Raw genomic sequence first — 14,511 nt, 5'->3', positions numbered from 1 at the left:
CACCACCACCACCACCAACAAATGTATATTTTTATATGGAAATGTTTAATTTCACACACTTCATCTGTTCCTTGAGAGAAATATAACTTATGGACATTCATAGCAATGACATATCTGTTGTCCAGTGAGCCATGACCACCAAGTGTGCTGTTGATGTCTTGCATTTGAAAGATTTCGGCTCAGAGTCTCCAAGGTGCCACTCTTCAGTCTGTTAGTCCAAAATCTTGTATTTCTATTTTTAGCAGTTTTGCATATGCATACACTTGTACTTTGAGCAGGCCTCTATGTTAGAACTGGTTTATATTAAAGAATAAAAACATTGGGAGTTGGGGTTAGTATAGTTTTACCGATGCCAACTCTGACTCCAGCTACCCCATAATTGTTTCTGACCCCAACTCTGACACCATGACTCCAACTTCACAACTCCATGTCTCCAACTCCACGACTCTGACTCCCCAACTCCGACTCTGACTCTACGACTCTGTCTCTGACTTCACAACTCTTGACTCCACGACTCTGACTTCACGACTCTGACTTCACGACTCTGACTCCACAGCCCTGGTAGAAGCATTGTTATTATTGGGCTATGTTATAAGGGGTAGTAGTGGTGGTGGTATTGTTGTTTATTTAACCTTAGGTTCACCCAAATTGAGCAGGCCAATGCAGCCAGAATCCATCCAGAGAATCCAAGTTTATGTTATCCAATGTTTCCTCTTCTATGACAGTAGGGTGTGATTCAAAGGAGTTTTAGCTGCTATATCTAGTGGTTTGAGTGACGTAGAGGCGTTATTTTTTATTTGATTGGATTATTGTTGCTGCTGTGGTTTTATCTATGGCCGGATGCCCTTCCTGTTGCTAACCCTCACCTATTTCCAAGTGAGGTAATACTTCCCCATGACCGGACATGTTTTCATGGAAGATTGGAAATGAAGGACAATGCTTGCATGAAGGTGACACTTGTTTACAACTATCACATTATGTCAAGGCAAGGAGAGAGTAACACACACACGCACACACATGCATGTGCGTGTGCATGCACATACACGCACATATGCGTGTGCATGCACACACGATGAGATTCTTTCAATGTTGTCTATCAAATCTGCTCACAAGGCTTTGGTCAATCCAGGAGCAAGGTGCCATGCAGTGGGATTGATCCTGGAACCAGGTGGTTGGTAAGCAAGCACCTTCCCCTACACATACCATGTCTTTATGGTATTGCCTCTTGTAGAATGTATTTCTTATTGTATGACTATATATATTCTAATACACACAAATGCACATCCACAAACACACGCACACACGTGCGTGCACACACACACACACACACACATGCTTTTATTTGCCCCGCGCCCACCCTTTCCCATATTATCATGTGAATAATTTCAGAATTTTCATGTTAGTCTCTTCAATCTTTTCTCTCTTTGAAAGAAATTGTTTTCACAACAGATATTAAACCTGATATCATATACAATGTAACAACATAAAATATGATAATAATAATGATATAATATAATAATGTAATATAATAGATATCAAATGTAACTAATTTATTATTATTATTATTATTATTATTATTATTATTATTGTCACTATTGTTGTTATCATTATTATTATTATTATTATTATTATTATTATCATTATCATTATTATTATTATTATTATTATTATTATTATCATCATCATCATCATCATCATTATTATTGTCACTGTTGTTGTTGTTGCGGTTATTATTATTATTATTATTATTATTATTATTATTATTATTATTTGTATCTGGTTTTGTAATTAATTATCTGATAGTTACTTTGAAGATTTTATTTCATAGCGATTAGAACAGAGCAAACCAATTTATATAATCAGTTTGGTGTCTGAGTGTGGGGTGGGCGTGGGTGTGAATGGGTGTGGGAGCGGGCCGAGGTGAGGGGGATGGCGGGATCAAAACAAGCAGCACAACAAAAAAAAAAAAGAAAAAGAAGAAAAAGAAGCAGGAAATCAAATGGACACTGGTCTGCTTCAGTGAATTGTCATCATCATCATCGTCGTCGTCGGCGTCGTCGTCGTCGTCATCATCATCACCATCATCATTGACACAATCATCGTTGTCTTCATCATCACCACCACCACCACCACCATTGTCGTCATCACTATCAACATTGTTATCATAGACAGTGACATCATCATCATCATCATCATCGACATCATTGTCATCGTCATCATCACAGCTACTGCCAGCATTGATGTCTTTGTTGTCATTGTTATCTTTGCTGTTAACATTAGCGGCAGCAGCTCCACTTTTGCTTTCCTCGTCGTCTGTGTTGCCATCGTCATCTTGCTGTTCCTACTACTACTACTACTACTACTATACATCATCCATCATCACTATCATCACCAATATTCTCATTTCTGCCATTATGGGTGCCATAGCAGCAGCAGCTGCTGTTGGTACTTCTGCTATTATAGCTGTCATTGATGATGATGATAATGATGATAATAAAGTTGTTGCTAATTATGAAGATGATGATGACGATGATTTTTCTTTTATTCATGGAGTTGTTTCATGGCAAACGAAAGAAATTCAAACATGTGTTCAGAGATTTTCAAGGTTTACAAAGAGGTTCCTGTTTTAACGAAAACGTTTAAAGATTAACAAAGTTGTTCTTCAACAGTGAACATATCTAGAAGTATTCATCAAAGCTAATTAAAAGGTTAATAAGAATGTTCAGTGTTAGAAGTGTTGATTAAGATTAACAACAATAATTTTGGAAGGTTAACAAAAGCCATGTAGGAATGTCCCAACAGTGCTTAGAGCGTGACCTGACAATTCTGTGCATCATGTTTATGCATAGATGAAATTCAATTTCATCCACTCACAAGGCTTTGGTCAGCCCGAGGCTATAGTAGAAGAAATTTCCCAAGGAGCCATACAGTGGGTCTGAACCCGGAACCATGTGGTTGGTAAGCAAGCTTCTTACCACACAGCTAAATTTAACAACAACACAATACATACGTATATATAAATGGATGCACATACACACACACACACACACACACACACACACACATGCACGGATAAATAGATATACTTGCTTCTGATATCCTTGCTTCTCGTTTTGAAATGTCCACGCTCAGAATATTTCTTTGAAATATGAAATGGGAGTTTGAATAAAACGCTTATTTTTATGCCCTTTTGTCTAAAAACCTTTCCGAATAACCCATGCAAAAACCACTGCTTCAAATTTATGTCTTTGATCTCATTTCTGGTTCTTGTGGTTTTTAAACAAAAAAAACATAAGAGTAGGCATTTTCTTCAAACTCTGATTTTGTGTTTCCAAAAATATTGAAACAGTGAATGCTTCAAAAGAAAACCAGACTCAGTTTACCAGCAGAAATGAGCAGAAATGAGCAACTCTAAGTATTGGAAATCAGACCCTTTCAGTTATAATTCATAAAAGAATGCTCTACATTTTTGTATTGAGTCCTATAATTTATTGCTTCTGGTGAATCATGAAGCTTTGTGATTGAATTTGGTAGGCAGAAGTTACTGCCGTGTGTGTATATGTCGGTGTATGTGCTTGTGCCTCTCTCTGAAAGAGAGAGAGAGGGAGAGAGAGGGCATGGCTGTGTGGTAAGTAGCTTGCTTACCAACCACATGGTTCCGGATTCAGTCCCACTGCATGGCACCTTGGGCAAGTATCTTCTACTATAGCCTCGGGCTGACCAAAGCCTTGTGAGTGGATTTGGTAGACGGAAACTGAAAGAAGCCCGTTGTATATCCATATATATATGTGTGTGTGTGTGTGTGTGTTTGTCCCCCCACCATCGCTTGACAACTGATCTTGACAACATGCTGCCTTCACTTCAGCTTAGTAGCTTCTAAGCTGAAGTGAAGACAGCATGTTCTTTGTCTATCTCCTTAACTTCTTGGAGATTTTAAGTAAAATTATACTAATGTGTCCATCTGTTTTAATTTAATTAAATTCTATATCTTTGTGCAGCTGAGGATTGCTCTGCATTTAAATTGATGTAATGGTTGCATTGTTCAATTAAATGGAGTTGCTTGAAACAACTGTACTGCATTATCTCTGGATATCCTTGTTGCTTATTTTGATTTTAATCACCTTATTTTGAAATTGTATGGATAATACCATACTAAATTCTGGTGCCTCAATTTAAGTACCATATTCATCTGAATCTATATACACACATACATGTATACACGCATACATATATATAGCAAATGAATGTAAAACAAGGTGGACAAAATAGTACTCAAATACCGAAGGTAGAGTAATATGCTTTTGTTAAAGCTGCAAGATTATTACAAGACTTTTATTCAGAGTTTCACATACCTGTTCATCGGACAGTTGTGATGTGTGTGTGTGTAGGTATGTAATTTAGTGGTTAACAGTATTTGGCCCAGAAATTGTAAGGTCGTGAGTTCGAATTCCCACTGGTGTGGTATGTCCTTAAGCAAGACACTTCATTTCACATTGCTCCGTTCACTCAGCTGGCAAAAATAAGTGGTACCTGTATTTCATAGGGGCCAGCCTTGTTACATTCTGTGTCACACTGAACCTCCCTGTGAATTATGTTAAGGGTACATGTGTCTGTGTGGAGGCGCAATGGCCCAGTGGTTAGGGCAGCGGACTCGCGGTCATAGGATCGCGGTTTCGATTCCCAGACCGGGCGTTGTGAGTGTTTATTGAGCGAAAACACCCAAAGTTCCACGAGGCTCTGGCAGCGGATGGTGGCGAACCCTGCTGTACTCTTTCACCACAACTTTCTCTCACTCTTACTTCCTGTTTCTGTGGTGCCTGTAATTCAAAGGGTCAGCATTGTCACACTGTGTCACGCTGAATATCCCCAAGAATTACGTTATGGGTACATGTGTCTGTGGAGTGCTCAGCCATTTGCACGTTAATTTCACGAGCAGGCTATTCCATTGATCAGATCAACTGGAACCCTCGACGTTGTAAGCAACGGAGTGCCAACAACAACAACATGTGTCTGTGGAGTGCTCTCAACCACTTGCACATTAATTCCACAAGCAAGCTGTTCCATTGGTTGAATCAGCTTGAACCCTCATTGTTAGAATGCCAGGAAGGAGATATACAACTGTGTAAAATGTTCGGTTGTCTAAAGATTTCAGCAAGACAATGTAGAATAAGTTATAAATCTTTTTTTTTTTCTTTTTAAGCTGAAATTACATAAACAGCGGCAATTAGTTAGAAATAAACAAAATTTCTGAGTAAGCACATTAGCAATACAAACTTCTTGATATAAGCGGAATGTTATTGTATAATCCTATCAAATATCTGCCTACTTGTCTTTTTGATATATGATGACGAGGGTAGAAAAAAAAAATTATTCTCATTATTTAAAGAAAAAAATTTTGTTTTTTAATGTAAATGATTGTGTTACATGAATGCTTAGTTGTCAGCCACTTGAGAATTCAAAATATTCTTACAAATAGTTTGATTTGTGATGATGATGACGATGACAATGATGATGATGATGTGTGTGTGTATGTATATATATATATATATATATATATATATATACACATACATCATCATCATCAGCATCATCTATCTATCTATCTATCTATATATATATTTAACAGCTGCTTTCCATGTTGGCATGGGTTGGACTGTTTGACTGAGGACTGGCGAGCCAGAAGGCTGCACCAGGCTTTATCTGATCTGGCAAAGTTTCTACAGCTGGATGCTCTTCCGAACACCAACCTCTCCGAGAGTGTAGTGGGTGCTTTTAACATGCTACCGGCATGAGGTCCAGACAGGCAGTTCTGGCAGCGACCACGCTGAAAAGGTGTTTTTTATGTGCTACCTGCACAGGAGCTAGTCTGGCGGCACTGGCAACAACCATGCTCGAATGTTGTTTTCATGTACCGGTAAGGTGACGCTGGCAATGATCACGCTCGAATGGTGCTTTTTATGTGCCACCGGCATGGGAGCCAATCTGTGGCCCTGGCAACGATCATGCTTGGATGTGCTGTCAATGTTCCACTGGTACGAGTGCCAATCAGACAATACTGTCATCGGCCACATCAGCGATTTTGATTTGATTTCACTTGCCTATATATATATATATATATATATATATATATATATATATATATGTATGTATGTATATAAAGTTCTCTGTGCATTTGCTCAAATGATAATAAAATATATGTATATATATATTATTTTGTTTAAAAGAGTTCCAACACTGTCTGTTTTTTATGTTTTATTTATATTCCTGCAAAACCAATGTGGGATATAGAATATGGAATATACTATATATAATATAATATACAATATATGATATAAAATAAAAATGGATGGTACTATGAAATAAAGTATTGAATGTCTTATTGAATATATGGAATATGTCTTATTGAATAGATGAAATATTGAGTGTTCAATATAAAGGATTAAATATATAAAGGCGAATATGTATTTTCTATACCTTGTGGTATTTCATATTTTCTATACCTTGTGGTATTTCATATTTTCTATACCTTATGGTATTTCATCATGGCCGGTATGACAGACTTATATATATATGCGCATACACACACACACACACACACACATGCATATAATGATGAGAGCATCTTGCAACTGCATCACATGGAAGGTATTGACAAGCTGATTCTTCATCAAGATGTGCAGAGCCTTTTTCTCTCTGATTTCGTTGGTTACACTCTTTGCTTATAACAAGCAATGGTTGCTGCCAGTGTTGAATGGTGCTATCAGCAAGATGTCCTGCAGTATGTGTTGTTTGTTGACCAGTGTGTGGTCAATTTCATTCTTGCACTGAGTGTTTGGTGCTGTCCACATTCCTCTCCTTTCAGATTGCTCTCTGAATAGGCTGTTTCTTATGTAAAGTCTTCTTGCTTCTGTCATGGAAACCAATCATTGTTTTTTTCCAGTTTTGTTTCCCAACTCAGACTTTCCAACATATTTCTTTTCCTGCAATCCTTTTCCTTTATGGTGTAAGTGGACTTGTTAGTTGGTGCTTTCTCTAAATCTTGGCAGAGTTCTTGTGTTTCATCATCTTTGCTAGAATTTGTCTGAGTATAATTCTGGATGATCTTCAGAGAGGCATTTCATTAGAGATGAACATTTAGCACTCTGATGTGTAGAGAACATGGTTAGCAGAAAACAATATTTTCAGCCTGTTCTTTGCTTACGATGAGCCCTCTACTTCCTGTTGCTCTCACACCTTCTACTTTTCCCACTCACATGACACTTCCGTCCGTCTTTCACTGAGCCTTAGCACATCGCATTATATTTCCCTTTTGTTCTCCATTAGCCAGGCCATTCCAGTTCTCCCTGCCAAAGCCCTGCAGTTGTAGGTACATATGCAAGGGTCATTAACCAATTCCTTAGTGGCCTATGGGCACCTGAGATCCTTAGCAGCCTCTGATCACTTGGATTTCACTCAGCCACCATGGAACAGCCTGATTGACCTATTTCCTCACTTTGTTGTAGCTTTCAAATGAAGCCACCCTGCCGGCTAGGTGGGAAGACCATGATTACTTCTTCAGTTTAGTCACCTTCCAACCACTAGTGAATAGACAACATGCTTTTATGTGCAGTTAGAGATACAGACATTAATTGAGGTATCATCCGATAACTTTAAGCAGAGAATTGTATTTTTCTATTTTTACAAGGAAAAGGTTGACAGTGACTTCAAAGTCTTGACTTAGTTGCTTTTCTCAGACTATTTGATGAAGGCAACAAGACCAAGATTTTGAAGTCACTGTAAAAGTCGTGTGTGTGTGTGTGTGTGTGTGTGCATGTATTTATATTTTCAAGTAATATTATGTTTTTCTGCTCAAGGCACAAGGCCTGAAATTTTGGGGTACTTAATTTATCAACCCCGAAAGGATGAAAGGCAAAGTCTACCTTGGTGGAATTTGAACTCAGAACGTAAAGACAGACAAAATACCGCTAAGCATTTTGCCTGGCATGCTAACGTTTCTGCCAGCTCGTCACCTTCAAAGTAATATTATGAACAAAGTGAAGCACGTGCAATATATAGAGAGAATATTTATTTTAATATATTAGTTTAAACTGACTTTTCCATTATTTTAAATTCCATTCCAAGAAAGGCAATTCCTAGAAGATCTCTTCATAAAGAAGTATTTCACATGTTATGGCTAAATTACTGGTGTTTAGTGACAGGGTTAAAAGTAAGCTATATTGGAAATAGAATTTGTGTTATATCAAATAAGAAAATATCTTGCACAAGCAGGAACTATGTATATTATAAAATAAAATAAGATAAGGAGTAAGGGTGAATGTTATCATAAATATAATATTGCATCGGGATAGCGAATATTGAATAGTACAATAATAATAATCCTGTGATGCAAAGTAGTTAATACAACATCTCGAATGAGCACATTGTAAATATCTGATTTACTATAAAAACCTTCTGATGTTGCAATGTCAGAATAAGTGAGTCAGTTGGGTACAATTACTCTGTTATAATTTACTAAAGCTAATTTTTGTGGCAGTATCTGCAGAAATTTTCCAATCTTTTATTTAAATAGTTTGTAGAATAAGTTGAATTGGTAATGATAAATGATATATTTTCCATGCTGCAGTGCCAAGCAACATCTAGAACCATTTGTATGTGTTTACTACAATACAGTTACTAATTTAATGTCGAAAGTATTGGTACCTCTATCTTGGGTTGGATTGGGTTGTCCCTGTTCAGTCCACTGTAAAATGAATGCCTCAGCATGTTCTTTTCACTAACCACAGTCTGATATGTAGGCTGTGGATTTGAGCTTGAGAGTGTACCAGTTTGACAAACCTACTTTGCAATACTGGCTTGGCATGGATAGGCAGAAGGAGCAATTTTTATATTCATACTCAGGAGTAGTTAAGTCAATTACATCGACCCCAGTGCTCAACTGGTGCTTATTTTAATGACCCTGAAAGGATGAAAAGCAAAGTCGACCTTGGCAGAATTTGAACTCAGAACATCAGGATAGCTGAAATACTGCTAAGCATTTTTCCCTGGTCTGCTAATGATTCTGCCAGCTTGCTGTCTTACCATTATCTTGCAACTCTCATATAAAACTGGAGAGAGCAGAGAAAGGGTTGAGAAAACTGTTTAGTACAGGTTTAGATATTGTGGCTTTCTACAGTATATCTGCATTAAGTATGATATATGGAATATTATTTTGAACTAATATGGCTTCTGTTGCTAATAATGAATTTTTAGTTAGCCTGCCAACTATTTGCAGTACCAGTGATTTATCAATCACTGTATTTTTTATATCAATAGAAGCTAAACGTTCAATAAGAGAATGGTAGCGGAGGTGGCTATTAAGTGGTAAAAAGAAAGAAAATAAGCCATCTAACCCATGCCAGCATGGAAAGCAGACGTTAAACGAGGCTGCTGCTGCTGATGCTGATGATGATATATATATTAATATATGTGTGTATATTTGTGTATATGTATGTGTATATGTTTTTGTGTCTGTCCCCACCCTCTTCTTGATAACTAGTGTTGGTTTACTTAAATGCTTGTAACTTAGTGGTTTGGCAAAAGTGACCAACAGAATGAATACTGGGGTTGATTTGTTTGACTAAAACCCTTTAAGGAAATGCCCCAGAAATCACCACTGTCCAGTGACTGAATCAAGCAAAGAAAACAAACAAAAAAAAAACAGCAACAAACAAAAAAACAACAATATCCCTATTTATTCCTGTATATCACTATCCATTCCCTAAATATTCCTTTATATTCTTGTGTGTCTTTATTCTTCATGCACTGAAATTAGAAACCCGAGTTTCACTTTACATTTTGCTACCTTTGAGGTTTGATCTATTCTTGGGTATAGCAAGGACACAGATTCTAAAAATGTCATCAGTTTTGCCCTGTCAGCTCTAATTTAATTAATGATCTGCTATTTTGATAGAAAAACAACAGCAATATTGATGCTATTAATATATATTACATGCTATTAAACCAACCACATAGGAGCCATTATTTCTAAACAAAAGAGTATAATGTCTTTATTCACTTAAGTCAACGGTGCACGTACAATTATTTTTGCAAGTTCATGTTATTTAAATTTTTATCTTTCAACAATGGCAGCTGTTGTCAGTGCTGTTGTTATCTGCAAGCGCTACAACACATATTGTTTCTTTGATTTTTCGGCTTTTCCTCTGTGGGTCTTTGTCTATAATGGAAATTTTCATTCCACAGCAATATAAGTTTTCCTTGCTTTCATCATGTGTTTCTCCATTCCTGACTTTGATGTTTCTCCTTTTATTAAGGATTTCTGAAGTTTCTCCTCTTCTATTATTTAGGGGCTTGTCATGTATCTCCTTTAAAAGACCTTTGTGGGAGATGATAGATACTGTTAGGCACAGATGTGACTGTGTGGTCAAGATGCCTGTTTCCAAACCATGTGGGCTCAGGTTCAATCCTATTGTGGACATGTACCTTGGACATGTATCTTCTCCCATAGCCCATGGCTACTAAAGCTTTGTGAGGAGATTCAGTAGATGGAAACTGAAAGAAGCCTGTTGTATATAGATATTCTTTTATTGTTTCAGTCACTTGATTGTGGGCATGCTGAAGCACTGCCTTTCGTCAAACTAATCAACCCCAGGACTTAATCTTTGGAAGCCTAGTGCTCATTCTATCAGTCTCTTCTGCCAAACAGCTAAGTTACGGATGCGTAAACACACCAACATTGGTTGTCAGGCAGTGGTGGGGGACAAACACAGACACACAAATACACACACACACACACACACACACACACACACATGTACATGATGGGCTTCTTTCAGTTTCCGTCTACCAAATCCACTCACAAGGCTTTGGTCAGCCCGAGGCTGTAGTAGAAGACACTTGCCCAAGGTACCACACAGCCACAAAGCCACTCCTGCACCCATATAAATGTATGTATATTTGTGTTTGTCGCCCATCTCTACTTGACAAATGGCGTTGGTTTGTTTACATCCCAGTAACTTAGTGGTTCAGCAAAAAAAGATGGAAAGAATAAGAACCAGCCTTAAATAAAAATAAGCACAGATGGGTGGGGGTGGGGGCGATTCATTCAAGTAAAACCCTTCAAGGCAATGCTCCAGCATGGTCACATTGCACTGACTGAAACAAGTGAAAGATAAAATAGAAGTGCCATCCAATGGCAGCTGGAGGCAAATTATCTGCTTTTCTTACAATCCATCTCAGGAAGGTTGACATCAAGAGTTCAACCATTTTGATACCAATTCCCAAGAGACTTCCCTCTGTGCTTTGATATGAACTTCCTGTTTAAAAGCAATATAAATTAAAATTTCCCATCCAAATTTCATGTTGATTTATACTTCAAACATCAGCTTAATTATGGCAATGTTACTTTACTAAATTCTTCTCTATTTTCAAAATATTTTGAAAATAAAAAAGAATTTAGTAAAATAACTTAGCTATCATTAAGCTGGTGTTAGGAACATAAATTGTGACTAAGGTTTGGTGGAAGATTTTAATTTAGAACTTTTGAGAACATGACCTTTGTACTACAGAACCAGAGGTGGTTTCAGCTGGATTGGTACCAAAAGGGTTAAATATTGTATGACTATATCAGCCTGTTTGTTTTGTAACTCACCTAAGATGCTCTTAATTCTTTAATCCAAATTTCTTGCTTTAACCCTTTTGATACCAACCTGGCTGAAACCAGCTCTGGCTCTGAGTACAAATGTCTTGTTTTCATAAGTTTTGAATTAAAATCTTCCACCAAACCTTAGTCACAATTTATGTTCCTAACTGTAGCTTAATGATAACTAAGTTATTTTACTAAATTCTTTGTTATATTTAAAATTAATTGAAAGAAACACAGAGCATCTGAAAATAAATACAGCAACGAAAAGGTTAAAGTTAAGTAAATTAAGTAAATTCCAGTTTGATTTATGTTCCAAACACCAGCTTAATATTGACAGAGTATTTTACTAAATTCTTCATCATTTTCAAAATTAATTGAAAAGAAGGCAGTGAATTTCAGCAAAAAATATGGTAATAAATGTGTTAATCTCAAATAGTAAGTTTCTAGCATAAACGGAATACTTGTGTATAGCTAATCCTGTCTCTCCTACAAGTGTGTCTATAACCATAGCAGATTGCTGCTTTGTCAGTAAGACTAACGAAGACTTTCCAGACACAGACTCATGGTCTTTCAAGACTAATGGATGCTGCCATATATTTAACCCTTTCAGAGATTGCTATCAAATGCCATGATCCTTAGAAGGTTATGCATTTTATTTTATTTTACTTGTTTCAGTCATTAGACTGTGGCCATGCTGGGGCACCACCTTGAAGGGTTTATAGTTGAATGTATCAACCCCAGTACTTATCATTTTAAGCCTGGTACTTCTTCTATCTGTTTCTTTTTGCAAACAGTGATGCAAACAAACCAACACCAGTTGTCAGGCAATGAGGTGGAGGGAACGAACACGGACTCAAAGACACACACGTAGATATATATATATATCATCATCATTATCATCATCATTTAACATCTGTTTTCCATGCTGGCATGGGTTGGACGGTTTGACTGGCAGTGTTCCTACAGCTAGATGCCCTTCCTGATGCCAACCACTCTGAGAGTGCAGTGGGTGCTTTTTATGTGCCACCAGCACAGGAGCCAGTCAGGTGGCACTGGCAGCGACCCACACATGAATGGTGCTTATCACATGCCACCAGCACTGCTAACAGCCGCAACTACAATTTCCATTTGATTGTGATTTTGATTTGATTTTGATTTCCTTGATTCAATGGGTCTCCTCAAGCATGGCATGTTGCCTGATGATTCAAAGGTACTTTTTAAATGGGCTGATTATGTGACACTGGTGTAGGCTGCAGCTGTGATCTCATTTTCCTTGTCAGGTCTTCTCAATCACAGCAGATCTCCAGAGGCCTCAATCTTTCGTCATTGCCTCTGTGAGTCCCAACATTCAAAGGTCATGCTTCACCACCTCATATGCATATTTATATATATAACAGGCTTCTTTCAGTTTCCATCTAGCAAATCCACTCACAAGGTTTTTGTCAGCCTGAAACTTCAGTAGACGTCACTTGCCAAAGGTGCCATGTAGTGGGACTGAACTCCGAACCATGTGGCTGGGAAGCAAGCTTGTTATCACACAGCCACACCTGCATCCCAAAATCCTAGTTCAGAAAGTTTGTTTGTATGTCATAAATTCAATTTTTCCAGTAAATTTCTTAGTATCGTAACTGATTTGCAATTGATGTGCTTTACAACACATATCCAAAATATCTTTGTTATTTCTCTGCATTGAGTTTACACGGTCTGTTTTATCAGCTGAATTCCACTTTTATTCTAGTGTCTCATTATAAATGATAAAAAAAAAGGAAACAGAAAAGAAAAATACAGCATTATGTTAGAAACTGGAGCATTTGCATTAATACATATGAAATATGAATAATTAGAAATATTAGATTTAATTAGCTGACATGAAATCTTACCATCAGCTGAGTAGCTGCAGACTAATAACCATATATGCAACTTAATTACTTAATTTTCAGACAGTCTCTGCTTGTAGATGCTCAGGTGATGTGTGTTTATTTTTTTGTACTGGGTTGACATTGCATGGCACTCCGTCGCTTACGGCGACGAGGGTTCCAGTTGATCCGATCAACAGAACAGCCTACTCATGAAATTAACGTGTAAGTGGCTGAGCACTCTACAGACACGTGTACCCTTAACGTAGTTCTTGGGGAAATTTAGTGTGACACAGAGTGTGACAAGGCTGGCCCTTAGAAATAAAAGTACAATAGGAAGAAGGAGTGAGAGAAAGCTGTGGCAAAAGAGTACAGCAGAGTTTGCTCTTCCCCCACCCTACCGGAGCCTTGTGGAACTTTAGGTGTTTTTGCTCAATAAACACTCACAATGCCTAGTCTAGGAATCGAAACTGCGATCCTACGACTGCGAGTCCGCTGCTCTAATCATTGGACCATTGCGCCTGCACACTGGGTTGACATCAAGTCACTGGTGATGTTAGTGTTTTATTCTGACATAATTTATCAACAGATGGCGCTAGTTGCAAAACAAGGAGTTGTAGCACTTTACCCACCTTTGACTTTTTATTTGTTTCAGTCATTGGACTGTGACCATGCTGGAGCATCATTTTCAAGGGTTTAATTGGAGAAATTGACCCCAATACTATTTTTTTTAAAGCCAGGCTCTTATTCTATTGGTCTCATTTGCCAATCCAATAAGTTATGGGAACATAAACAAACCAACACTGGTTGACAAGTATTGGTGAACACACACACACACCCTATATATATATAGTGGTTAATAATGATTACAATAATAATAGTAATAATGATAATGAGAATATGAGCAATAGTAAGAAACATAATAAAGTATACATAAAGAGATATAATATACCTAAGAATAACAATTTAATACCGATGATGTCTACTAATAATGATAATATAAAAAATATAAAA

General features: G+C 37.4%; 2 protein-coding genes across 6 annotated transcripts in view; one reads left to right on the top strand and one right to left on the bottom strand.

Moving 5' to 3' along the window:
• LOC106884137 (alanyl-tRNA editing protein Aarsd1) overlaps positions 1 to 14,511 on the bottom strand; it is a 426,316-nt gene that overhangs the window by 254,177 nt on the left and 157,628 nt on the right. The window lies entirely within an intron of this gene.
• LOC149132385 (alanyl-tRNA editing protein Aarsd1-like) overlaps positions 10,426 to 14,511 on the top strand; it is a 38,023-nt gene continuing 33,937 nt past the window's right edge. Inside the window, exon 1 of the mRNA XM_089364878.1 lies at positions 10,426 to 10,488. Within this exon, the coding sequence (XP_089221004.1) occupies positions 10,426 to 10,488 (63 nt within the window). The remainder of the gene's footprint in view (positions 10,489 to 14,511) is intronic.

The sequence above is a fragment of the Octopus bimaculoides genome, chromosome 16 (assembly GCF_046866305.1).
Source record: "Octopus bimaculoides isolate indiv1 chromosome 16, ASM4686630v1, whole genome shotgun sequence".
NCBI lineage: Eukaryota > Metazoa > Mollusca > Cephalopoda > Octopoda > Octopodidae > Octopus > Octopus bimaculoides.
Note: the sequence above shows the minus strand (reverse complement) of the source record. Positions and strands in the feature narration are given on the sequence as shown.